Consider the following 25,733-nt stretch of genomic DNA (forward strand, 5'->3'; position numbering starts at 1 on the left):
GGTACCATTGACTGACTTACTGACTGTGCAGTCCTTTTCACCTTCATTTTTGAGGGGGTCCGTCACAATTCTTTTGCAGTGTTCATCTTGTGGGGTGCCACCTGCTGGGTCCATCCCAGGGACCCTGAACTAGGGATGGATGAGAGATGTACACTGAAACAGATGTTTTGCCTGTCATTGCGGCTAAGGGGCTCTGCTGCCTGAGTCTGCATTGTTGGCCTCGATAAGCCTGCAAAGTTTGCATTTATTTGGTACAGAATAAATGACAAACCTCTTGAGTAAACATCACTAGAAGGTAATTAACATTACCAACCCCCAGTACAAAACAGTCATGTACCCTCGGATGATCAAAGTTTTGTCTTAGGACCACATGAGTAAACAAAGTATTTAGATAAACTCCTCCACATTCCCTAGATATTTCCTCTATTGCTACCAACTGAATGTAAAGAGGATTAGGCTACTTTCAGCCAAATCATTTACTGGCCGCTGGCCTTCCAAGAAGGTTTGTGTCTATTTCTTAAAACTATCTTTATAATTTTTCTAACCACTTTGTCTGATCCCCTACAGGTAGGGTTTCTTTTTCCCTGTGAAAGCCATCAGTTAAGGGGCCATGTCTAACTAGGAAATATAAATATAAAATAAATAAGTTTGTATTTCCAGTGGCAATGAAAAGATAAAGCAAATGCAGAAAAGAGGTACAGTTAATATGATTTAGTGATTATTGAGTTTAAAAAGCTAGGGGAGAGAAAAAATCTCAGGTCATTCAAAAGTTTCCACATGGGGAATGCTCATGGGGAAGGAGTAGGAAATTGTCAGGTCAACAGAAAAGTGCAAAGAGTCATGGGACAGACCAACAGTTTTCTTTACATATAGAGTTCAATGAAACCCTCCTGTGGGATATTTTCAGTAGGTAATTGGATTACAAGTATTTCTAGCTGGAGATAGAACTCTGGTTGAAGATGTAGGTTTGGAATAATTTCATTATAATTATTAGGCAAAGCCCCAGATCTCAATGAGCTTATCCATGATGCAGAAGATGTAGAATAAGAAGAAAGCCATTGACAAAATCCTGGGAGTATCAACATTTCACAGAGTCACAGGACTTGGTAATGGAGACTGAGCAGTGACTAATGAAAAGTAGGAGAGGAGTCAGAGAAAATGATGTTGCTAATTTCTTTTAAGTGTGAGAATTTCAAGCAGTAAGATTATAACTGAAAAGTCAATTGGATTTAACTTACAAGTTCTGCAGTGGCAGTCTGTTTGAAATAATTATTTTAGAGTTGTTAAGTATACTGTTAATGTTGTTAATATTTCTGGTGTCCAAGAAGAAATCTCCCAAGATCCTATCTAAGTTTACGCAACTAAAGCAGCATACATGCACAGGGTCTGGGAAACTGTCTAGACTGGGGAGCACATGTGCCAGCATTTTTCCAGAATTGTCAAAACCTAAGGGTCATGTGTGAGGAAAAGTGTTGTCTTTTTTATCTGCTTCTTGTGGAGAGTGGAGATCTGTATTGTTTTTCTCTCTCTCTCTCTCATTTTCTTTCTCTCTCTCTCCCTCTCTCTCTCTCTCTCTCTCTCTCTCTCTCTCTCACACACACACACACACACACACACACACACACACACACAAGTACAGTAAGATGATCTGTGTCCATGGATTACTCAATATTCATGGATTACTCAGTATCCATGGCGGGTATTTTCTAAGACACCCATTGAATGTCTGAAACTGTGGATAGTATGGAACCCTATACATCCGTGCTTTTTTTCTATAAGTGCATATTTATGATAAAGTTTAATTCATAAATTAGGCACAGTGAGAGATTAACAATAACTCATAATAAAATAAAACAATGACAATATATTGTAATCAAAGTTAGGTGAATATGGTCTCTCAAAGTGTCTTGTGTTGTACTCACCCTTCTTTTTCATGTGATGACTGTGAGATGTTATAATGCCTATGTGATGAGATGAAGTCAGGTGAAGGAGTTGTCATGTGGTGTTAGGCTACTATTAATTTCTGGCTATCTGACTACATATAAATAGGTGGATCATCTGCTTCATGTGACGGTGGATCATTGAGCCATGATAATGTTGGTGGTTGGGATTCAGGAACAGACCATTTTGGTGACTAATGGGCAGATAGCATACACAAGGAATGATTCATGACCTGGGTGAGATGGAACAGGATGCCTTAATATTTCATCATACTCCTTAGAATGACATGTTATTTAGGACTTATGACTTGCATATTTCTAGAATTCCCGATTTAATATTTTTGGACTGTGGTTGACCATGAGTAACTGAAATCACAGAAATCAAAGAGACCCAGATTTGCAACTGGTGTGTGAGGGCAGTCTCATGAGACTGAGTCCTCAGTCTGTGAGATCTGAGACTATTTCTAGATAGACAGTGTTGGAATTAAATAGAGGACAACCAGCTGTCTTTTGATACAGAATTAATGGCTTATTTGTCGGTGGAGAAAATCCTCCACACATTTGGTCACAGATGTCTTCTGTTTTAATGATTGTGGTGTGAAAGCAGAGGGAAATCATGTTGTGTGTGTTTCTTTCTACACTTAGAGCAAATAAGAGAGACTACTGTATACTCTGTTCAAACTGCTTCTAGTTCATTTGTCTAGGAATTATACTTTCTAAGGTTGACACTGTCCACTTATACTAATTCTGCTAATAATACAGTTTTCTGTCAGTCTTATAGGGTTCTGTTTGGATTACAACTATTGTACACTGTAGTTCACTTGCAGAGATCAAATTGTGATAAATTCTATTTTTCCTTGCATTTGAGAACTATAAAGGAAGGGAAATAAACATTTTTAATGTATTAATTTCCTACCAATAGTATACTTAATAATAATTTTACTATAGTCTCAATGTATGGTCCCAAAGGAATACTTTATAACAAATCATCTGAGTCTTTGTAACAAAGCATCAGAGTATTATGCTTTTTAAACCAAGACCTGAATCATGCACGAAAGTGTGCATTCTTCTTTTAAATTAAGTTGAAGTCTCGCGATGTCTCCCAGGCTGCTTTCAGACTCCTGGGCTCCTCAGATGATCCTCCTGCCTCATCTTCCCAAGTAGGTGGGATTACAGGCATGTGCCATCATGCCCTCTTATGTTTTTAATATTCTGTATTTGTATTTATATTTGTTGATTTAATATATTTTACTTTTTTTTTCTTTAACAGTGGATATGAGTTCTGTAGAGCCTATATCCAGGTAAGGCTTTGTGGTTTTTTTAAATACATATGTTAACTCAGAGAATATAGAGAAAAGAAACCACTATCTATTGAGTATTCTGCTCTGGGTTAGACAACATATTATGTGCTTAATATTTACCATCTCTCACAGTCATCACATAGCTTTGCAAAGCATCTGTGCTACTATCACCTACTTTGTATTAATCAGGCAAATGTGGTTCAGAGAGGTTGATTAATTGACCTACAATTTCATAGCTAAAAGGTAGCTGACCCTTGAGTTTGCCGTCTGCTTTCCTTGCTCCTAAATCCCTTCTCTTCCCCCTCAGCATAGATTGATGGATACCTGTGTATCACTAGGATCAAGGCACAGGTCCAGATGGGATCAATTCAAAAGGTTTCATTTTGTTGTATGTTAACTCTTTTTAGAGATTTCCCTTAGAACACTGGTTAATCCAAGACTTTGTTATAACATGTTTAACAGTTAAAGTGGTAACCAGTTCCTTGTTTTTATCATCAAAGTTTTTAGAGCAGGTCTTACTTAGCTGTGACCACAAGGCATAGGTTTTTATTTCATAAGGAAGACAAGGTAAATCCTATAGATGAATTATTTTACTTTTAGTGGAGAATATCTATATATAGATATATTAATAATATTTAGAGGCTATATCTTATAGGATTCTCTATTTACTGACTTCTTAGTTTAGTTTTTCTTCAAAGCAGTACCCTGCCTAGTTGCATGCACTCTTCATTTTTTTTCTAGAGTCTTTTCTCTTCTTCTATGAATTATTTATAATCATTTCCTGATTACTTTCTTCTCTCATTTCCTTGGTGTTCTTTTCTTCTGTAATTTTTTTCCTTTCTGACAGTCCCATTTTTCTATAGTTAAAATGAAAGCACATGGAATTTTAGGATTTTAAAGACTCTTGGAGACTAATCAAAATACTTTCAATGTAAACCTGTATTTAATATCCTGCAAAAATAGTTGTTCAGATGGAGAGTCTGAAACTCAAAGTGACTTATTTAAATATAGGAGGTGGCAGAAGTAATATTTACACTCATTTCAAAGCCCATTACTCTTGTTTTTATATCTTCATGTAAGTGAGTGTTTGAATAATAGACAGGAAAGGGAACGGATCTAATTAAACAAATGGAAAATGATAAGAATGGAATTAGCTGGAGAATCCAGTAGAAGTAGATAAGAATGGAATTATCAGGGAAAGGTCAAATTTGAAGCAAAACAATCCCAGGATTGGTAGGAGTAAGGGTTTTACCAAAGAGATCAGAATATTGGATCTTATGACAAGTTTGGTGAAGACAAATTAGAGGAACAAAAACACAGATGACATTGGGAGTTATGTAGAAAGGCATACTAAAATAGGGTTCAAAAGAAGTCCTGAATAGGTTGCTGCTTTTTTGCTTGTTTAATTGGAGGAATGGACAAACTTCAAGCTTTCTACTGAAAGATCTAAAAAAAAAAAAAAAAAAAAAAAAAAAGAGCCAGTGGGAAAAGTCTCCACAATCAGATAGAAATGTCCTATTCTGTTCTTTCACCCCAAATTTCACAGGAGTGGCTTAAAGCCCCTCGAGTGCTAGGGGATTGAAGGTTGCTGAATTACATAGATCTGTGGCTCAAGGCAGGTGTCCCCTCCCCTTTGCCTCTTTTTCCAGGCCTCTGATGTCCTTCCCATGAACATGTAAAACGGGGGTAAGATTGACAGTCAAATAAGTCATGGAGCTTCTGCTGGGTTTTTGGTAACATGCTTATGCTGGAGGTGAATGACTGACTGAGACTCCATTTAGTTGTTTTTCAGGAACAGGTAAATACAGAGCTTCTTGGTTGGTCATTGAGTTTATCTTTTCAGTAATCTGTGCTTTGATGAGCAGAATATTTAAAGGTCAGAGACTGCCATGAAGTCCTGCAGAAGAAAGATCTGGAAGTGGGGGAAATTTTCACTATATATAGTGACTTCCACTTCCAGATCTTTCTCTCTGTGTATGTATAGTACTTAGAGAAATCCAACTATCAGGACTCAGTTTTTCTAGCAGACTCTCTCCTTGGGTATAAGTACCTATGAAGATTTTTAAGGCTTTGCTAGTTTATGTAGCCCTGAACTAGGAAGGACAAGTATAAAATCAGTAGTTAGATTTTATTATTTTTAATGTTTCAATTTTTTGTGAGAAAAATATTCCCAGTAACAAATATACATTTGCAATTTGAAATTTGTAGGTTCAATTTTTCAACATTTCAAATATTTCAGGGGACTCTCTGTAGTGTTTTAGGGTGAAGGGAAGCAACAGGGCCTTTTTTTTTCTTTTGCCTTTTTTTTTTTTTTTGAGTCTTTTTTTAAAAGGCTCTGTCAGGCCTTTTAAAGTGGTTTCTATGCTTAAAAACGAAGAATGTCATTTTCCAGTGACACAGATTAGTCTTTGAATCAGAGATAGACAATGGATAAGGGCAAGGTAACTGTATCTTTCTTCCTTATTTTAGGTTATCAAGTTTGTTCCAGTTTAGATATCAAAAGTTAAGTCAGTCATTAAGTACATTTTCAGTTCATCATAGAGGACAGTTCATGAGCACGAATTAGACTCAGGGTATGCCAATTATATTGACAGTCGCTATTTTTTGTAAAACTAAGAGGGAGTGTTCATTGAATGTTATAGGTTAGGGAGGTAGAGTCAAAAATAGGTAAATAAAATCTTGTTTAAAAACAGAGGGCATATTTTAATTATACCAAGAAATATGATTTAATATATCGAGGACTGATCTTTCCCCAGATTTTGTTTTTTGTTCTCATTTTTTTGGAGTGAACACCAAGATATGAACTAGCAGATTTCCTTTTTAAATGTATGAGTTTACTCATTTTTATTGTATCTTTTTTCTCTAGTCTTTTTGGCAAACTGACTACTGAAACTTCACAGTCTCCAAAAGTTGAGGAAGACTTTAATCTTGCTACCAAGGTAAAATAGTCCCTTGTTAAGTTGATTTTCTCAGTTGGAATCTAGTTCTGTATAGTATTTACTTTTCATGTTTAGCAGTGGTGTATCATTATTTCATGTTGGTAATATAAAGTTGGTCAGATGAAAACATTTTATAGAAATATGAGTAGTTGATTGAAACAGTTTTTTTTTTTTTTTTTACTTCAGTAAATAACAAATGATTGGTAAATACTTTCAGGGTGTGAGGCCCAGTAAATGGAATGGGCTGGAGAATACACAGTGACAGGAACGTTATGTTAGAAAAAACTTTTCCACAATAGAGAATGCATAAAATCTGGTAAAGGTTTATTTGCATAAGTAAACTTACTGTGACTTTTAAAATTATTCTATTGTAACTTTTAAAAAAAAACCTCATGCTTAAATTTATCTTTAAAGGATCCAGTTACTTACTATAGTAATCAAAGAATCTCTCTGATAAAGTTCAGTTCCAAAACTGTGCCACATAGCATATAGGTTTTTTTGGCAGATATTAGTTTGATTTCATGTAGTTTTTAGGAGAGAGCTTTTTCTAGGTTTCTCTTCCTGGTTTTTTAGTAAGACCAAAATAATATTAGAAATTGTGAAAATTTATTTGGGCATGGTGGTGCATGCCTGTGGTTCCAGCTACCAAGGAGGCTGATGCAGGAGGATTGCTTGAGCCCAAGAGTTTGAGACCAGTGTGGGCAACATAGCGAGACCTTATCTCTAATTTTAAAAATAATGGTAGAAATTTAGAAATGAAAATTCTCTTTCTCAGAATCTGTATTATTAAGGCATGCCAGTGTGTTTTCTAAATTATTTCATTAAAAGTATACTTTAAATTCTTCAACTAAATGAAGAATGCAGGTTTTACCCCAAGTAAATGACCAGTTCTGGAAGCAGACTCTTAATAAGCATATGGTAAGATTTTAATTTCGGAGTATTTAAATTACAGTTTTTAAATATATTGTTCAAAGATCTTTGATCCCATTTGAAAATTTTAAATTTCAGAAGATTTTGTATTTAGGTATTTAAATAATCATTTTGAAGCTCTTGCATCACTATGAGGTGCTGCAGGTTAGAAAACACTTGTGTGCATCCTAGTGTATCCAGAATACAGTCTGGCCTGTAAAAAGCATTTTAAGAGGTTTTCTTTTTTTTTTTTTTTTTTTTTTTTTTTTTTTTTTTTTTTTATTATACTTTAAGTTCTAGGGTACATGTGCATAACGTGCAGGTTTGTTACATATGTATACTTATGCCATGTTGGTGTGCTGCACCCATCAACTTGTCAGCACCCATCGATTCATCATTTATATCATGTATAACTCCCCAATGCAATCCCTCCCTCCTCCCCCCTCCCCAGGATAGGCCCCAGTGTGTGATGTTCCCCTTCCCGAGTCCAAGTGATCTCATTGTTCAGTTCCCACCTATGAGTGAGAACATGCGGTGTTTGGTTTTCTCTTCTTGTGATAGTTTGCTAAGAATGATGGTTTCCAGCTGCATCCATGTCCCTACAAAGGACGCAAACTCATCCTTAAGAGGTTTTCAATGTGAATAAATAAGCAGACAAATGAATTTTTATGTAATGGAATATTATAAGTAAGATAATATGCATAATATAGCTTATAATTAGATCTAATGCATTTCTAAAATATGGCTTAAATTTACATTTTAGTATTTAGAATGCATAAATTCACATGCATTATCTTGAGAAAATATGTCTTAAATAAGAAGAACAATAAATCAGAGATATGTAGTAAATAGGAAAGAAGTTTACACTATGTTTTCTAGTATCCTCCAATGGAGTTTAGATTTAAAAAGTTTTAATATATTTTAGCCCCAACTCATGGTTTTGTTTGTTTGTTTGTTTGAGATGGAGTCTTGCTCTGTCATGCAGATTCAAGTGCAGTGGCACCATCTCGACTTACTGCAACCTCCGCCTTCTTGGTTCAAGCAGTTCTCCTACCTCAGCCTCCCGTGTAGCTGGGACAGCAGGCACATGGCACTACGCCCAGCTAATTTTTGTATTTTTAGTAGAGACAGGGTGATGGCCTCGATCTCTTGACCTCATGATCCAATCTCCTCGGCCTCCCAAAGTCCTGGGATTACAGGCGTGAACCACTGCTCCCAGCCGAAACTCATGCTCTATTAAGCATATCTTTTCAAGGAGTATATTATTTTAAAATTCTGATTACCAATACTTTCTTTAGGTGAAAAGTTTATGAAACATTCCTTTTTAAATTTTTTCTCTCTCTGTAGTAAGAATGTTCTCGCTTTTAGGTATTGGCTGAAGATCATGTTTAACTAATTATCTTATTATATAATATTAAAATTAAAATCTTTCTTACACAGGTATTAACAAAATAACTAACTGCAGTGTAAATACTGATCAGCAATATTATTACCAAAAGTCTGTATTTTGTGTATTTCATCACATGTCTTGTATAGTAGCTGTTTTTCCTTTTCTTTCATGACTGAAGCTCATACCTGATTGACTGATCATGTCTCTTGTTTGTTTCTCCCTCCTCCTTCACCTTTTTAAAAATGATTTACCCCAGACATTTTTCTCACAGAATGCATTTCTTCAGTGTCTGCTTTTGAGGGCATCTCTGTCTCAATTGTTAGCATATTTATTTACAGGTTTCTATTTAGTTGCTATGTATGATTTTCATTAATCAATCACATCCCCTCATCCATGATTTATTCTTTTTTTCTGTTTCGTGGAAGAATCAGAATTTATACAATTATTTATACTTAGCATTTTGCCACACGGAATAGGAACAACCTATACCATTTCAACGCAAACCCAGTTAAATAAGGTACTATTAGAAACTAAACTCTCACATTTTTGCACACAAGAGGTAATTAATACAACTGTAAATTGTGAAGAGATATTTCAAAATATAACATGTAATTTTTAAATTTTAATTATTTCTATAATACTACAAGCTGTGTAAGAGTACATTTTAGTCCTAGATTATTTTGGTTAAAAAATAATCTAATGGATACCATCATGTTTGTATAATAATAAATTAGATGAACGGAATGATAGGAATTAATTCATTGAAGAAGGGTAAGATAAACATAGAGATTACATGAGACAGGATGAGACGGATTCTTATAAAAACACAGCAAAAATTGTGGATTAAATGAGAGCAGGAGCTCTCTAGAATAAAAGATAGGATATAAATTATTTAAAATAAAAATTAAGAAAACATAGCCAGCTAATAAAATATAGCTCAGGTGTCCTTGAGTGACTTATAGCAGATTTTAACAAAAAGCTGACAGAAAATATAAGGACGAGTATAGGTAAGAGCAATTTGTTGTACACTTTGAAATACCTAGTAGGGAATAATTTAAATGTTTCTAACATAAAGGAAAAATAAATACTTAAGGTGATTAATATCTCAATTATTCTGATTTGATTATGCGAATGTATTAAATGATAACATATACCCACAAAACAAGTACATTTATAGTGTGTCAACAAAATTTATAAACAAAGAACAAAAATTTAATTTTTACTTCTTTTAGTAACTTTATGTTTTATATTCAATCTAGTCATACTTATAATAATGCAGAATGCAAAGTGAAATCTGTTTTAGGCCTTGTTAGCTTTATCGTGAATTATTACTTTTTGATTCTTTAGCTTCTGGTTTTAAGATTTCTAACTTAATATTTGACGTATTCTTAGATTATTTAACTAATTTATCTTACTCTTTGATATAACCTTGGTAGCTGTTTTGAATATTTTTGATAATAGAGTGTAAATAAATAAACGTTTTATTTAAGCTTGTTATTAAAATTAAATTTTCTGATCATATGAACAAGGGTCGCGGTGGCCCCGGCCTGTAATCCCAGCACTTTGGGAGGCCGAGACGGGCGGATCACGAGGTCAGGAGATCGAGACCATCCTGGCTAACACGGTGAAACCCCGTCTGTACTAAAAAAAAAAAATACAAAAAACTAGCCGGGCGAGGTGGCGGGCGCCTGTAGTCCCAGCTACTCCGCAGGCTGAGGCAGGAGAATGGCGGGAACCCGGGAGGCAGAGCTTGCAGTGAGCTGAGATCTGGCCACTGCACTCCAGCCCAGGCAACAGGGCGAGACTCCGTCTCAAAAAAAAAAAAAAAAAAAAAAAAAAAAAAAGTTTAGTTGCTTTGAAAATATCATTTTGCAACACTAAAAAAAGTTGGAATATTTCTCTCTCCTTTTTAGTTGTTTTAATGCCCTGGACCTGTGTGCAAATAATTTATTTTATTTAGCTAGATGTGTTATTTTGTTTAATTACTAACCTTGTAGAAGGTTACTTTATTTAGCTAGATTTTTTAAATTACTAACCTTATAGAAATGTATTTCTTCTTTGTATTTGAATATGAAATGACACACCATCTTTATTTCCTAGCAGTTGATAAGGGATACTCCACTCTCATTTGAAGATTAAGAGGTTGCTAAATAAGAAAGTAGGAGGCTGGGAGCATGTGCCTGTAGTCCTATCTACACTGCTTGGGAGTTTGAGGTGGGAAGATTACTTGAGCCCGGGAGTTTGGGGCTACAGTGCATGACCATGCTTGTGACTAGCACTCTGGCCTGGGCAAGATAGACCTTGTCTCTTTTAAAAAAGCAATTACAATGAGATTTTCAGAAAACACTTATTTGCATATGATGTTGCACATGTGAATCCAATGTTTCAAAGAGCAGCGTGAAGAGGTCGGATCTTCACGGGCGGATCACGAGGTCAGGAGATCGAGACCATCCTGGCTAACACGGTGAAACCCCGTCTCTACTAAAAAATACAAAAAACTAGCCGGGCGAGGTGGCGGGTGCCTGTAGTCCCAGCTACTCGGGAGGCTGAGGCAGGAGAATGGCGTGAACCCGGTAGGCGGAGCTTGCAGTGAGCTGAGATCCGGCCACTGCACTCCAGCCCCGGGGACAGAGTGAGACTCCGTCTCAAAAAAATAAAAAATAAAAAAATAAAAATAAAAATAAAAGAGAAAAATCACTTTTAAGCTACAACACTCTCAACGAAATAAATGTAGAAATTATTAATCTCTAGAAATATTCTGACATCTTTTGCTCATAATATCTGTATGTAATGGTATTATATGCACACATCAACTGAATGTAATCAGTATTTGTGAATTTTTTTAAAGTAAAGTACATATTATAAAATTATATGTAAGGGAAGATTGTGAACATAGTAAACAAACTTATCATTGGAAGAATACTTTTTACTCTTAAAACTATCTCTTGCAATGGGGATATTTTATATACTTTCCAGGAAGCCTTATTAACTTTAGTCTTCATAACTATTACACCTTGCACATATATTTGTTTGTTTCTAAAACTCAGGAATCCTGTCGACTTGAATTTTTTTAGTTTCTTTCTTCATTTCTCCTGTGAATACTGAATCCTGCTTGACAATCATAGATACATGTAAAAACTATGAAATCTTCAACTTGAATAATTATTGCTTAATTTTCTTTATATGAGATATTTCCTCCAATTTTAAACTACCATGTTATATGGTGTCAATAGGCAATTTGAGCGAGTATTATATTGTTTACAGGAACATAAGAAAAGCTTGTGATTTTAAAACAGGGTTTCACATTTCTATCTCACTTTATAGTAGTACTTAAAAATGCCTCATAATTCTATGGGTAAGTATTTCTCTTGTACAATTAAAAATTGCAAGGTTTTTATAAAGGTCACTTTGTAGAATCCTGTTTTAAAATTAAATGTTTTCATTCAATTCAAAGATGCATATTGCAATAATATTTCAGAAATATTTACCTATATAAATAAAATTATATTCTTGAAATAAATTTGAAAATATATAACTGAGAGATTTAAACCCATGTTTTTCTCTCTCCCTTTGATTTCATTTTCAAAATTTCAGCAGTCTGCATAGATCTGTGTTAATTCTACCCATTTAGTCTATCTTACAAATATTTATTTTCTCATCACTATGTGATTTTCCTCATGTAGGTAATCTACTCATACTCCAAATGTATTTATCCAGATCTTTCTTCCAAGCCCCTTGGATGCCTGAAATCTTATAGGTCTCAAACTGAAAACATCATTTTTATTTTTTTCCTGACTTTTTTCTGACCCGTTGTAATCTACTCTGTCATCTAGTTTCCGCATCCTAGTAAATAACACCTAGGAAGTAGCCATGAAATGCCCGAGCACTTCAACCAGCACTTCAACTGTCCCCCACATCCTGCACTTCAACCCTCCTCCAGGTCACCAATCCAGTCACACACCAAATTTTGCATTATCTACCTTCTTATAATTTTCCATATCTTATTACCATAATTAACTCTCTATCTATAATTTTGAAGTACTCCTTTCTACTTTTGCCCCATCTCCCCATGTTCATCTTTACACCGCTGGAAGGGTCACTTTCTAAAATATATTTGTAATGATACAACTCATCTGCATATTGAGTGAATACCCGTTACATGAAGGGGTAATTTCACATTCTAGTGTGACACATACCGTATATGGTTTGGCCCCATTTTATCTCTTCAACTCATTTCCTCTGACTGTGTTCCAGTTTTACCACATAACTTTGGCATCCCTCAGTTGCCATGTTGTTTCATGCCTTATTATTTTGCACATGCTATTGCACCTAAAGTCCTTGTGTCCTGACTCTGCACTTTGTCTGTCCTTCCAAATATGGTCCCATTATGGCAGCATTTTCTATGGTTTTCAGGTAAAACTGATTTTTCTCTCCTTTTTGCCCTTATGTATTTTAATGACTTAAATTGTAGAACTGGTGAATTATACTTTTTTGTTCTTATTTGCTTTCACATATCTCTACCATTTCTTGAATATAGGCCAGAATCTATCTTCCATGGATATTTTCTGCTTCTCCCAGAATAGTGCCTATGATTTGGTAGATACAATGTGTGTATTTGTTGTTGTTGTTTGTCTTACTGTCAAACTGAGTGAGTGACTGAGTTAATACACACAATTTTTTCTGAAGTTTTTATTGTTTTTGTTGCTTTCTGTTTTTTGTTTGTAATAGGAGGGAGCAACAAAGACAGTAACTGGACAACAAAAACATGATATTGGCATTACTGAACGAGCTCCACAAGATCAAACAAGTAATGACAATTTTATTTTTTATACCAAAATAATAGAAGTGGTAGTTTAGTGAATATCTTTGAAAATTTTTCTATGCTTAAATGCTATTATTTAGAAAACAATTTTATAGACTGAAATACAATGTCTACTTAAAAAAATACTTTTTGCTATCTTTCTTCATACTATCAATTCTTTTTTCTGAACCTGCTTCAATTCTGAAATTCTATTTTTGTTATTACTTTTATTTTTGAAATACTCATAAATGAAAATAGATTTGCATGTAGTATTATGATTTACAGTAATAAATGTTCTCATATATGTGAACTCATTTTCTCATACTGTGAACAACATTTTGTAGATAAGATGCCCATATCCGAATTAGGACAAAAAGAAGATAGAAAATCAGCTTCAGTTCCTGAGGTACTGTGTGTTGTTGCTATTGCTTGTTATTTTAAAATGTAACTAGTCTTAAAACATAAACTAGATGATTTGACTTTATTCTGTCACCTCTGATTGTGTCCATAAGGCGGGCAGATCACGAGGTCAGAAAATCGAGACCATCCTGGCTAAAACGGTGAAACCCCGTCTCTACTAAAAATACAAAAAAATTAGCCTGGCATGGTGGCGGGCACCTGTAGTCCCAACTACTCGGGAGGCTGAGGCAGGAGAATGGTGTGAACCCAGGAGTTGGAGCTTGCAGTGAGCCCAGATCACACCACTGCACTCCCGCCTGGGTGACAGAGGGAGACTCCGTCTCAAAAATCAAACAAAGAAAAAAGAAATTATTTTCTGACATTTATCAGAACATACTTTATAATCATGTGCCAAGTAGATAACAGCTCAATAGTGCAATTGTGCTAAATTGCAGGATTGATTTTGAAGCCAGTGTAGAATAGTGCAAAAGAAAATAAGGCTTAGAAGGCACTAGGAGTCTCTTTGAGTTCTGAAGTTAAGTTTGTCTAAAAACTAAATAATTCCTCTGCATTCATTTGTGGGCAAATATATGATTCTGTGTATATCTAGATGTACAAAAGCTCTAATTCGATTCAGGGAGAAAGAGTTTAAACTGTAGTCTTAGTCTTGCTCAACTTGGAACTTGAAAAGATGATGCCTGGGACTTGAAAGTATTGGTATATTTTGATTATCCAGTATAGATCTGAAGGAATATTTCAGAAGTTGGATAAACATGATAAATAGGACACCTGTAAAACTATAATAACAATAATTTGTTTGAGTAGTATTTTAATAAGTAGACATTCTTTTCACAAATAGAACTCTTTGAGTCCCTTTGTGGCAGTGATGTTTGCAACCACATAGGTATCAAATAATAATGATGTATTCCAAGACCACAACTGTGGATGTGGAAGAGATAGGAAAGGCTTCACCAGTTAGGTGGAAGCAGCAGCTGTATAGTGGTAACAGCAGTGAGTGGATGTCAAAGATAAGTCTGTATTTTGGTTCTGTCACTTATCAGCTATGGGAACTTGGAAAAAATCAATTAACCTAATCAAATACCAGTAATTTTGTTATAAAAACAGTGCTCATGTCTACCTCTTAGGTGCATGTGATGAAATAATGTTGTAACAAATGTGAGAACATTTTGTAAACTGGAAAGTCTGTATACAAATGTAAGACAAAATGATCAAAGTGGCATTTATCGTAAGCAGTATTGTTAGCACAAGAATGGGGAGTAAGAACAGGCATGTGGATTTCTAATTTTGGGTGAGGAGTTGGTAACTTTCACCAGGCTACTACTGCAGATTTTCCATAGAAATATAGCGGTTTGGAAAGTTAGACTTCCCTGATGAGATTTTCAGTGTTTTGACCTGGAGTAATTTCTTTGCGAGTATCAACTCTGTGCTAGGCAGCGAATCTCTGAATATCCAAGATGTGAGATTATGCTGTAGTAGTAGGAAGAGAATAACAAATAAAAAACACCTATAAGTCACTGTAACTTTTTCTTTAAAAACAAAACAGAATGTTTGGTTAGAGAAAATTGAAGAACTTTATAATTAGCATGGGTGTGGGAGTGGCAGTGGAATTCTGTGGTCAGAGTAGATCTTTCTGCGACTGCCGTTTAATCTCCCATCTCAAAGATGAGGAGTATGCCATATGAAAGTCTAGGAGGAAGACATTCTAAACAGAGAGAACAGTGGACTGTATTTGTTCGTCATTTTGTTCTTAACAACCTAGAATGACTAGGAAGCAGAAAGTGGGGTAACCACCACCATCATCATCATCATCATTATTCTAAGGTGAAGAAAAGTCTGCAAATACGTGCCTGGCACATGTTACATGTTTCAGGAATACATGTTTTATTTTTCTCTTTTGATGACAGCTTGCTCTACTTTTCTGAAGTTATGTCTTAAGAATGAATTGCAAACTTTATCTAATGATTGTTTGCTTTCATTTAAAAATAACCTAAATATAAGTTTTCCTTATGAATCTCTCCTTTTATTCAAGCAGTTCTTTATCAGCAAAAAAGTTGTAAAATTTATTCTTATTGTTTTAAGCCCTTGTTTTCTTAAATGAAATAACTTTTACAGAGTTCTATTCCTACTTCACATAACATACTCTGAAAATTCTCTTCATGCCATGCATATTTTTTAACCAAAAAATCTGTAATTATGCATATGTCACATGTTTAATCGTATTGTATTTTGCTTGAAATGTTCTATTATTTTTGGTGAGGATTACAGTGTAAGGCAGATACTTTGAAGTAAATTTCTTTTAAAATATGCACACGAATGAATTTTTTTGTGAATATGATTTATTTTCCTTGCTCAGTAACCTAGTCAATAGCCACATGAAAATAAAAGATAAGCGTGATCTACAGAGAATATTTGAGGTTTTCTCTTGACATGTTTTGGTTTTCAGTATGTGAACAGCCTTAAGTCGAATTGCCTTTAAAGTTAAAAAATGTGTTTTAAAAAAGATTTTTAATAAAAAATATGATGCTTGTCATTATTATTTTTAAATTGAAATTATTTATTGAGGCAGACCATGGTGTTTCTTGCCTGTAATCCCAGTATTTTGGGAGGGCGAGGTGGGCGGATCACTTGAAGTCAGGAGTCTGAGACCAGCCTAACCAACATGGTGAAATCCTGTCTCTATTACAAATACAAAAATTTAGCCAGGTGTGGTGGCTCATGCCTGTAGTCCCAGCTACTCGGGACACTGAGGCAGGAGAATCACTTGGTCTTGGGAACCGGAGTTTGCAGTGAGCCAAGATCATGCCACTGGGCAACCCTAGGAGGCTTCATCTCAGAAAAACAAAAAAATAGTAAAAAATGAAATTATTTATTAATATTATCTTTAACAGATTATCTCTGTGAATGATACACAGAATTATGTGTGTTTACCTGAGGCTACATATCAAAAAGAAATAAAGACAATAAATGGCAAAATAGAAGGTAAGAACCATTTTTTATTTAAAACATCTTTTGACCAAATGTTTGTCTCAAAGCGTGAGGACTGGTATGCTCTGACAACCAAAGAAAATTATTTTTTAAATGCGTAGCATGGAAGAACAAAAGGAGTGAAAGTTATATGTCATCTCAGGTGTTGGCAACAGATTATACTGAGAGTACTGACAAAAGAGCTGAATCATTAGTTTAAATTCAGTTTACTCTAAGACCTGAGGAAAGGAGTAAAAGAGGGAATGAAGACTGAGGAAGACAGAGAGTACAGGGAGTATATGAAGGAACAAGAAGCAAGTTTACATAATGGAGAATGGTAAAATGAAATAATTCTTGAAAGAAAGATAGAGCATGGTTAGAAAGCTGGGAAGAATATAAAGTGACCTTCCATTACCAAAATCTACCAGAGAGTTACAGCAAACATGTTGTCACTCTTGTCTTTCTTACTGGAGGGAAGGCATTAGGGATAGAAGCACCTGACCATGGAGAGTTGTGTTTTATCAGCAATATGTGAATATAAGTATATTGGCACAGCCATGCGTGTATATAATTTGTCATATATACTCAGTATAGATCAGAAGTTTTCACACTTTAGAAAATCAGCTGAATACCTTGTTAACAATGTACGCGGTGATTCAGCAGACTTTGGATTCTGGCATTTTTAATAAGTTCTCAAGTGATCCTGTTGCTGGTGGTCCTTGGACCTCACTCTTAAGTAGCAAGGGAACAGCTTTTCCTTTGGAAAAATCTGGAAGAAGGGCAGTTGGATAGAAGGTCAAGACATAACAGGGTCAAACGAAAGCGTTATATTGCTTTTATTTCTGAGTATGTTTCTGGCCATAGGGGAAAAAAGAGGTAAAGAAATAGTAATTTCAGATGTCAGATACTACCCTAATCAAAGAGAAAGAAAGTTTTGGGAAAATTGATTTTAAAAGATGTTGAATGGGAATAATCAAGACCACAGATGTGGACTAAGAAATTTTGGCTAAGAGAGGGATTGTGAGGCATGAAATGGGGCAAGAAAGAAGATAGCGAGGCAACTTTGGAGTTTCTGAAAAGGAAATTTGAGTGAATTAACTTCAGATGCATTTACAATATTTGCACTCCAGCAGATTAGATTGTGGGTACTCCAGAGACTACCGGAAGCAGGAGGATTACTAGAATTGGAGTAAACCATGGTGACTCATTAGTTTTCTCTATTACTATCAGGCATAAGATGTTTATATTTTGTTGATATTAGCTATTCAAATGAGAGATATTTGAATCTAAGAGCATTAGCTTTATTTTTAATGAAGCAAATTGTTTTGGTGAAATTGTTGTTCTATAAAAATCCATTAGACACTTACCATAATAAATAAAGCAGAGTAATTTTTAGAAACAAATTACTGAATTTATTACTTGAATTCTAAAATTGTTTTTTTAAGTAAATATTGTCCTGATTTAAACATATAAAATGTTATTTATATGTAATAACTATGTTATCATAAATTTTCAAATAAATGTCAACATTGAAAGCAAAATTTTAATGAGTTTTGTATATATTTTTTGCATGAGTGAATCAAGAAAATTTCTGAGGATGAACTAGAGGCATATGATTACACTTGCATGGATATGGAAAACAATGAATATTTTATTTAGTATTATCCCCTAAGTAAATATCCAAGCTGATCAATTTGTAACACATTCAGTGATGAGATGTCAGTTCTGCATTCTGCTGAACTCTCATCATAATGGTGTACCGTCTCAATTGTACGACAAATTAAAGAACATGATGAATGTAATGATATAAATTATTCCAATGTATTTCATTAACTATATGGTATAGGATTCTATATTCAGCTTTGATATTTATTTTTTCAGGGTCACGATTTGCTCCTCTGATCAAAGGTCATTTCTCTTTTCATCCCTCAGCATATGCATATTAATATCAACACATTTTGCATGCACAACACATTCTCACTTTTGAAATCTTAAGTGCATGTTTGTTGAAGCCTAGATTCCTAGTTTCTTCAGTGTATTTCTGTCATGTGAGTGTCCTAAAGAAACAAACCAAAAGAAAAGCCCTAAACCTAAAGGAATCATTCTCAAAGCTGAGCACGTGGACTTAGATACTATCATTGGATTCATTTGTGGTTGGTTTTGTTATATTTACCTATGACTGATAATAAATCTCTTTTGCTTTTTTAGAGTCTCCTGAAAAGCCTTCTGACTTTGAGGTATTGAGTTTTGTAATTTTATCTTGAATCATTTATTAACCACGTATTTTGTGAAGTATACATTCGTTATTAATAATTTTTCTTCCAAACCCATTTAGCCTGCCATTGAAATACAAAACTCTGTCCCAAATAAAAGCTTAGAATGGAAGAATAAACAAACATTGAGAGCAGGTAAATTTTACAGTTCAAGTATATTAAAATGAATATTTCAATAGTTGATATATTAATAGTCTCATCTCCCCAATGTTTATTTTTCAAATATTATGGAAATATTTGAGGTAATAATGTCAATAATGGTATCCACATTTGAAAAACTGATTACTTATAAGAACACAAATTTTACTTAGTTTTTGTAAAAGGTAGCTTTAATTTCAGGTGTTTCTACTTTTGTGTCCTGATACTGTAATGTTTTGTATTGGGAATGTCTGTATGACTTAAAGATTCAATAAGGTGAATTTTTAAACTCTAATATTTTTTCTGTTCAAAAATTGATTCAAATTCTACCCTTCACTGCAGGGAAAGCTTCACTTTTTGACATGCCAACTGTGTTTTAGCATTGGTTACCTCATGGGAATGTAGTCATTTGAAGCATCCTAAGGAAATCGGTTATTCTGATTAGCTTACTCTGTGTGTGTGTGTGTGTGTGTGTGTGTGTGTGTATGTGTGTTTGTGGTGTGCACGTTTGTGCCTATGTGCATGTGTATGTGTGTTTGTGTGTGGTACCCTTCATTTTTAAAAAATGGGAGAAGTAAGTCCCAGCTACTCAGGAGGCTGAGGCAGAAGAATGGCGTGAACCCGGGAGGCAGAGCTTGCAATGAGCCAAGATGGTGCCACTGCACTCCAGCCTGGGCAACAGAGTGAGACTCCGTCTCAAAAAAATAAAAATAAATAAATAAATAAATAAATAATAATAATAAATGGGAGAAGTAATAATTTCCTCATGATGATTTTGGTAAAAGTGTGATTCTGAAGCATTTGGCTTTAGTGTCTTTTCATTGTTCAGAGGTAAACAATTGTTTAAACTAGTTTCTTAAAAATTATTCTGTGCATGCTTAAACATTACACAACATATGTGCATGGTCATAGATAATGTGTAGAATTTGTTTTCAACTTCTAATATGTAAATAATTGTACATTGTGTGTAATTTTCTGTAACATTCTTTGATCAGCATTGTATTGTTAAATCCATCCATAATGGGCAGAACTAGCTCTGCGTTTGTTTATATTAGGTTCTTTATGGAATTCCATTATATAACTGCACCACAACTAATTAAAGCTTGTTTATGCAAAAAACAAATACATGAAAATAAAAACAAATGCAGATTTCAGTCTTCATTTAAGTTGGTTTTATCTACTGATTTTTGATATATTAGAAACTAAAATATTTCAAGTATCGCTATGCACAATCATCTACTTTAATAAAAATGAAAGCTGTGACCTATGGATCATTAAAGCTATGTTTACTAATGTGTAGGCATTTATTTAATTTTTTTATGGAAACATTAGGTTACTTAAAGCAATTATTTTTATATAGATTTCTAATGTTTCTCTAAGGCATCACAAGGTGATTCTGAAGATATTGATTTAAGACTGTCTCGAAATATTTAAAGCAGTTTTTAAATTTAATGTATATGCAATAAAAGTTTTTTAAGCTTATTTATTACACATACACAACATATACTGTCATGCATGTTGAAACTTAAAATTGTTAGACAAAGTTTGTTAACATGAAATTTTGTATTTCTCAAGTCTTATTTATTGATAATTTCATTTGAACAACTAATAGAGATTGCTGAGTCAAACTAAGTAATGCTAAAAAATAGAAAAAAATGAAAGATAACATATAATTAAAGTTATCTCATTACATTTCAAGCACAAGAAATACTGTTTCTGGGAAGAAGAACACATTACTGCCTTTTTGAAGAAATAATTTGTACAAGTTAGCCAAATTTCTATTTTTTTTAATTCTAATGAATAAAAAGTTCGCTTTTAAATATTTTAGTTTGCAATTCTATTAGATTGACCATAAAAGTGGCGGGAATAATCTGAAAAAAGTATGTACAGGTTGAATAAGAAAGACCACAGATTCATGAAAAAAATAGATTTGTATACACTTTTAAAATATATCGTAATGAATGTTCTCATGAATATATCTATGATTAATATTTTATAGATAATATGTTCACATTAAAACCAGGACAAGAAACATATGCAGAATCACATTGGAGTTCTAAGGTATTGTGTAATTTTGTTTTCATTATTTAAATATAAATATTGATTGATGTTGAAACTTTAGAGACTTTGACTTTTTTGTCTTACCTCTGCATATTGCCCTTCAGCAATTTCTGATATTTTTCAGAACATACTAAACAGTTATTATTTGCTAAGTAGATTATTGCTTCATAGTGCAATTCCACTTATTTTCAGGATTAAATTTAGAAGATACTGTAGTATAGTGTAAAAATATGGCTTAGAAATTCTAGGAGTTTATTTGGATTCTGAATCTACATTTGTCTAAAAACTGAGGAATTTCAGTTCAGGGGTCCACCTCTAGGCAAATTTATGATTCTCTGGTATATCTGGATTCAGAGGAAAAAGGTAAAACTTGTTTTGCATACCTTGGAACTTGAGAAGATAATGCTTGGGACTTGAAAGTATTAATATATTTCGATTGTACAGCGTAGAGCTTAAGAATATTTTAGGCAAAGGAAGAGCAAGAAAATAGGAAACCTGAGAAACTATAATAAAAACAATTTGGTTGAATAGTGTTTTAAAGAATAAACATTATTTTCACAAATAGAACTCTTTGAGTTCTTTTGTGGCAGCCATGCTTTCAACCACATAAATATCTGTATTCTGAGATCACAGCTATGTAAAGAGATGGAAAGGGCCTCACTGGTTGTTAGAAGTAGCTGCTTTGTAGTAGTAAAAATCATGAGTAGAAGTCAAAAAACCAGTCAGTATTCTGGTTCTGTTACTTACTAGTTATGTAACCTTGGAGAAAATTATTTCGTGTATTCAAATGTCAGTGGCCTTGTTCGTTGAATTAGTGCTAATATCTACCTCTTAGTTATTTTCAATTGAGCAATGTTGTAATAAAAGTAAAAATATTTTCTAAACTGAAAAATGTGTATACAAATGTAAGATAATGATGACAGTGGTATTCAGTGACGTAATAAATATTGAGGGTACTTTTTTAAAACATGATGGCAGTATTGTCAGAAAAATATTGGGGAAATAACAACAGACATGTGGATTTCTAGTCTAGTGTAAGGGTATGTTAAGTATCAGCAGGCTACTACTACTGTTTTCTAAACTTGCTAGGAATTTAGCAAGTTAGACCTCTCTGATGAGATTTTAAATGCTTTGACTATTAGTAATGTTCTTACTGAATAACAAAAGTGTGCTAAGCAGTGAGACCTGAACACACAGGATGAGGACTTATGTTAAAGTGGTAGAAATAGAAAAAAAGTTAACAACACCCTTAAGTAAATATAAGTGATCTCTATATAAAGACAGGTAGTGTTAGGTTAGAGAAAATTGAAGAAGTTTACAGTTAGGATGGGAATGGGAGTGGCAGTCAAATTCTGTAGTTAGAGATTTCTTTGAGACTGCCAGTCAAGCTCCCATAACAAGCATGAGAGGTAGGATGACATGTGAAAGTATAGGTGAAAGACATTTGGAGCGGATAAAAACAACAGATCACATTTGTTTATAATTTTTCTGTTAATATCCTGGAAAGACTAAGAAGCAGAAAGTGGGGTAAACATCATCATCATCATTTTCATTATTGTAAGGTGTAGAAAAGTTTTCAAATGTGTTCCTGGCATATAATAAATAAATGCTTTATGAATAAACATTCTTATATTTTTATGAAGGGCTTGCTATACTTTTCTGAAATTATGTCTTAATTGAGATCAAGTTACATACTCTATCTAATATTGGTTTCCTTTCATTTAAACATAATAGAATATGTTTCTTCTTTTAAGTTTCATTCATGTATTTCTTCTGTAATCAAAAATTTTCTCAAAAATATTTGATTATTTCAAATTCTTGTCTACCTAAATAAAGAAGCTTCTACAATATTCTGTCTCATACTCTGTAGGTTCTCTTCCTTTCAAGTGTCTTATTTTAACCCTGAACAATAAGATCACTTGGACTCGGGAAGGGGAACATCACACACCGGGGCCTATTATGGGGAGGGGGAAGGGGGGAGGAATTGCATTGGGAGTTATACCTGATGTAAAGGACGAGTTGATGGGTGCTGACGAATTGGTGGGTGCAGCACACCAACATGGCACAAGTATACATATGTAACAAACCTGCACGTTATGCACATGTACCCTAGAACTTAAAGTATAATAATAAAAAAGAGAAGTAGAAAGACATGTGACCTATAATCAAGAAAAAAGCATACAATGCAAGCAGACTCAACATTGCATGAAAAAAAAATTTATAATTATGAGTATTTTTAACGCTTAATGTTGTCAATGTTATATAGCAAGAAGCAGGTGATTGTCTTTTGTTTTAAATGCCCTCTCATGTTTCTTGGGGACTACAAAGTAGAGTTAGATATTTTGAAGGTAATTTCCTCTGGAAACATGCACATGAGTGAATATTTTTTCTGTGGATATGTTTTTTTTTGGGGGGGGGGTTTTCATGCTTGGTAACTGTTTCAATAGCTAAATGAAGATGAAAATAAGCTTGATTTAGAGAGCATATGTGAAGTCCTTTATATAAATGCTTTGGTTTTCAATAGGTTTCTATCCTTAAATCAAATTGCCTTTAAAGTAGGAAACTAAGTATTTTTTGAAATATGTTAGTTAGGAAATCTTGATGTCACTCACTATTATTATTATTTTTAAATTACAATTCATTATTGATAGAACTTTGAACAGAGTATTTCTGAAAGTGCTGCGCAGAATTACACGTGTTTACCTGAGGCTACATATCAAGAAGAAACCAAAAGAATAAATGGAAAACTAAAGGGTAAGAGTCATTTTTTATTTATAAGTCATTAGACAGTATGTTTATCTAAAGATTTGAGGACTGATATATTGTAATAGCCTAAGAACATGACCCACTAAATGCACAGTATAAAAAAATGTGAATTAAAATGGTAATAAGTTACATATCTTGTCAGGTGTCAGCAACAGAATTTATTGATGGTGCCAGAAAAGGGACTGCATTATTACTTTAAATTCAAGGTATTCTAAAACCTGGGGTACCTCAGGAAATAAGAGGAAAGTTGTAAAAGAGGGAATAAAGAATGAGGAAGACAGAAAGTACAGAGAGGAAATGAGGGAAAAAGAAACAGGTGTATATAAAGGAGGTTGATAAAATAATTCTGTAGATAGAGGAAGAGTATGGTTAGAAAGGTGTGAAGAACATATAGTGAGCTTCCAGTATAAAAACTACTAAAAGAATTACAGCAAAAATTTTCCACCCGAGCTGAAAACCGTGGCACGAGAACTTCGTGACATATGCACAAGCTTCAGTAGCCGATTCGATTAAGTGGAAAAAAGGGTGGGTAACACTATCTGTCTAAAGAGATCACTTACATTGACTTATAAGTGTTGTTAACTTTTTTTCTATTCCTACCACTGTAACATAAGTCCTCATCCAGTGTGTTCAGGTATCATGGCTTAGCACACTTTTGCTATTCTGTAATAATGTTACTAATAGTCAAATCATTTAAAATCTCATCAGAGAGGTCTAACTTGATCAAACAGAAGAATGAAATGAACCAAGAAGAGAAGTTTAGAGAAAAAAGAGGAAAAAGAAATGAACAAAGTCTCCAAGAAATATGGGACTATGTGAAAAGACCAAATCTACATTTGATTAGTTTATCTGAAAGTGATGGGAAGAATGGAACCAAGTTGGAAAACACACTTCGGGATACTATCCAGGAGAACTTCCACAATGTAGCAAGGCAGGCCAACATTCAAATTCAGGAAATACAGAGAACACCACAAAGATACTCCTTTAGAAGAGCAACCCCAAGACACATAATTGTCAGATTCACCAAGGTTGAAATGAAGGAAAAAATGCTAAGGACAGCCAGAGAGAAATGTCGGGTTACCCAAAAAGGGAAGCCCATCAGACTAACAGTGGATCTCTTGGCAGAAACTTTACAAGCTAGAAGAGAGTGGGAGCCAATATTCAACATTCTTAAAGAAAAGAATTTTAAACCCAGAATTTCATATCCAGCCAAACTAAGCCTCATACGTGAAAGAGAAATAAAATCCTTTACAGATGAGCAAATGCTGAGAGATTTTGTCACCACCAGACCTGCCTTACAAGAGCTCCTGAAGGGAGCACTAAACTCAGAAATGAACAACCGGTACCAGCCACTGCAAAAACATGCCAGATTGTAAAGACCATCAATGCTAGGAAGAAACTGCTTCAAAGAATGAGCAAAATAACCAGCTAACATCATAATGACAGGATCAAATTCACACATAACAATATTAACCTTAAATGTAAATGGGCTACATGCACCAATTAAAAGACACAGACTGGCAAATTGGATAAAGACTCAAGACCCATCAGTGTGCTGTATTCAGGAGACCCATCTCAGGTGCAGAGACACACATAGGCTCAAAATAAAGGAATAGAGGAAGATCTACCACGCATATGAAAAACAAACAAACAAACAAAAAGCAGAGGTTGCTCTCCTACTCTCTAATAAAACAGACTTTAAACCAACAAAGATCAAAAGAGACAAAGAAGGCCATTATATAATGGTAAAGGGATCAATTCAACAAGAAGAGCTAACTATCCTAAATATATATGCACCCAATAAAGGAGCACCCAGATTCATATGGCAAGT

The 25,733-nt window shown here is 34.1% G+C and overlaps 1 protein-coding gene across 1 annotated transcript in view; it reads left to right on the forward strand.

Moving 5' to 3' along the window:
• LOC115900418 (ankyrin repeat domain-containing protein 30A-like) overlaps positions 1 to 25,733 on the forward strand; it is a 61,041-nt gene that overhangs the window by 13,409 nt on the left and 21,899 nt on the right. Inside the window, 9 exon segments of the mRNA XM_030941080.1 lie at positions 3,211 to 3,241; positions 6,108 to 6,180; positions 13,208 to 13,286; positions 13,625 to 13,686; positions 16,589 to 16,679; positions 18,873 to 18,901; positions 19,000 to 19,072; positions 21,075 to 21,136; positions 23,788 to 23,890. Of these exon segments, the coding sequence (XP_030796940.1) occupies positions 3,211 to 3,241; positions 6,108 to 6,180; positions 13,208 to 13,286; positions 13,625 to 13,686; positions 16,589 to 16,679; positions 18,873 to 18,901; positions 19,000 to 19,072; positions 21,075 to 21,136; positions 23,788 to 23,890 (603 nt within the window).

This window comes from Rhinopithecus roxellana, chromosome 11 (assembly GCF_007565055.1).
Source record: "Rhinopithecus roxellana isolate Shanxi Qingling chromosome 11, ASM756505v1, whole genome shotgun sequence".
NCBI classification, from domain to species: Eukaryota; Metazoa; Chordata; class Mammalia; order Primates; family Cercopithecidae; genus Rhinopithecus; species Rhinopithecus roxellana.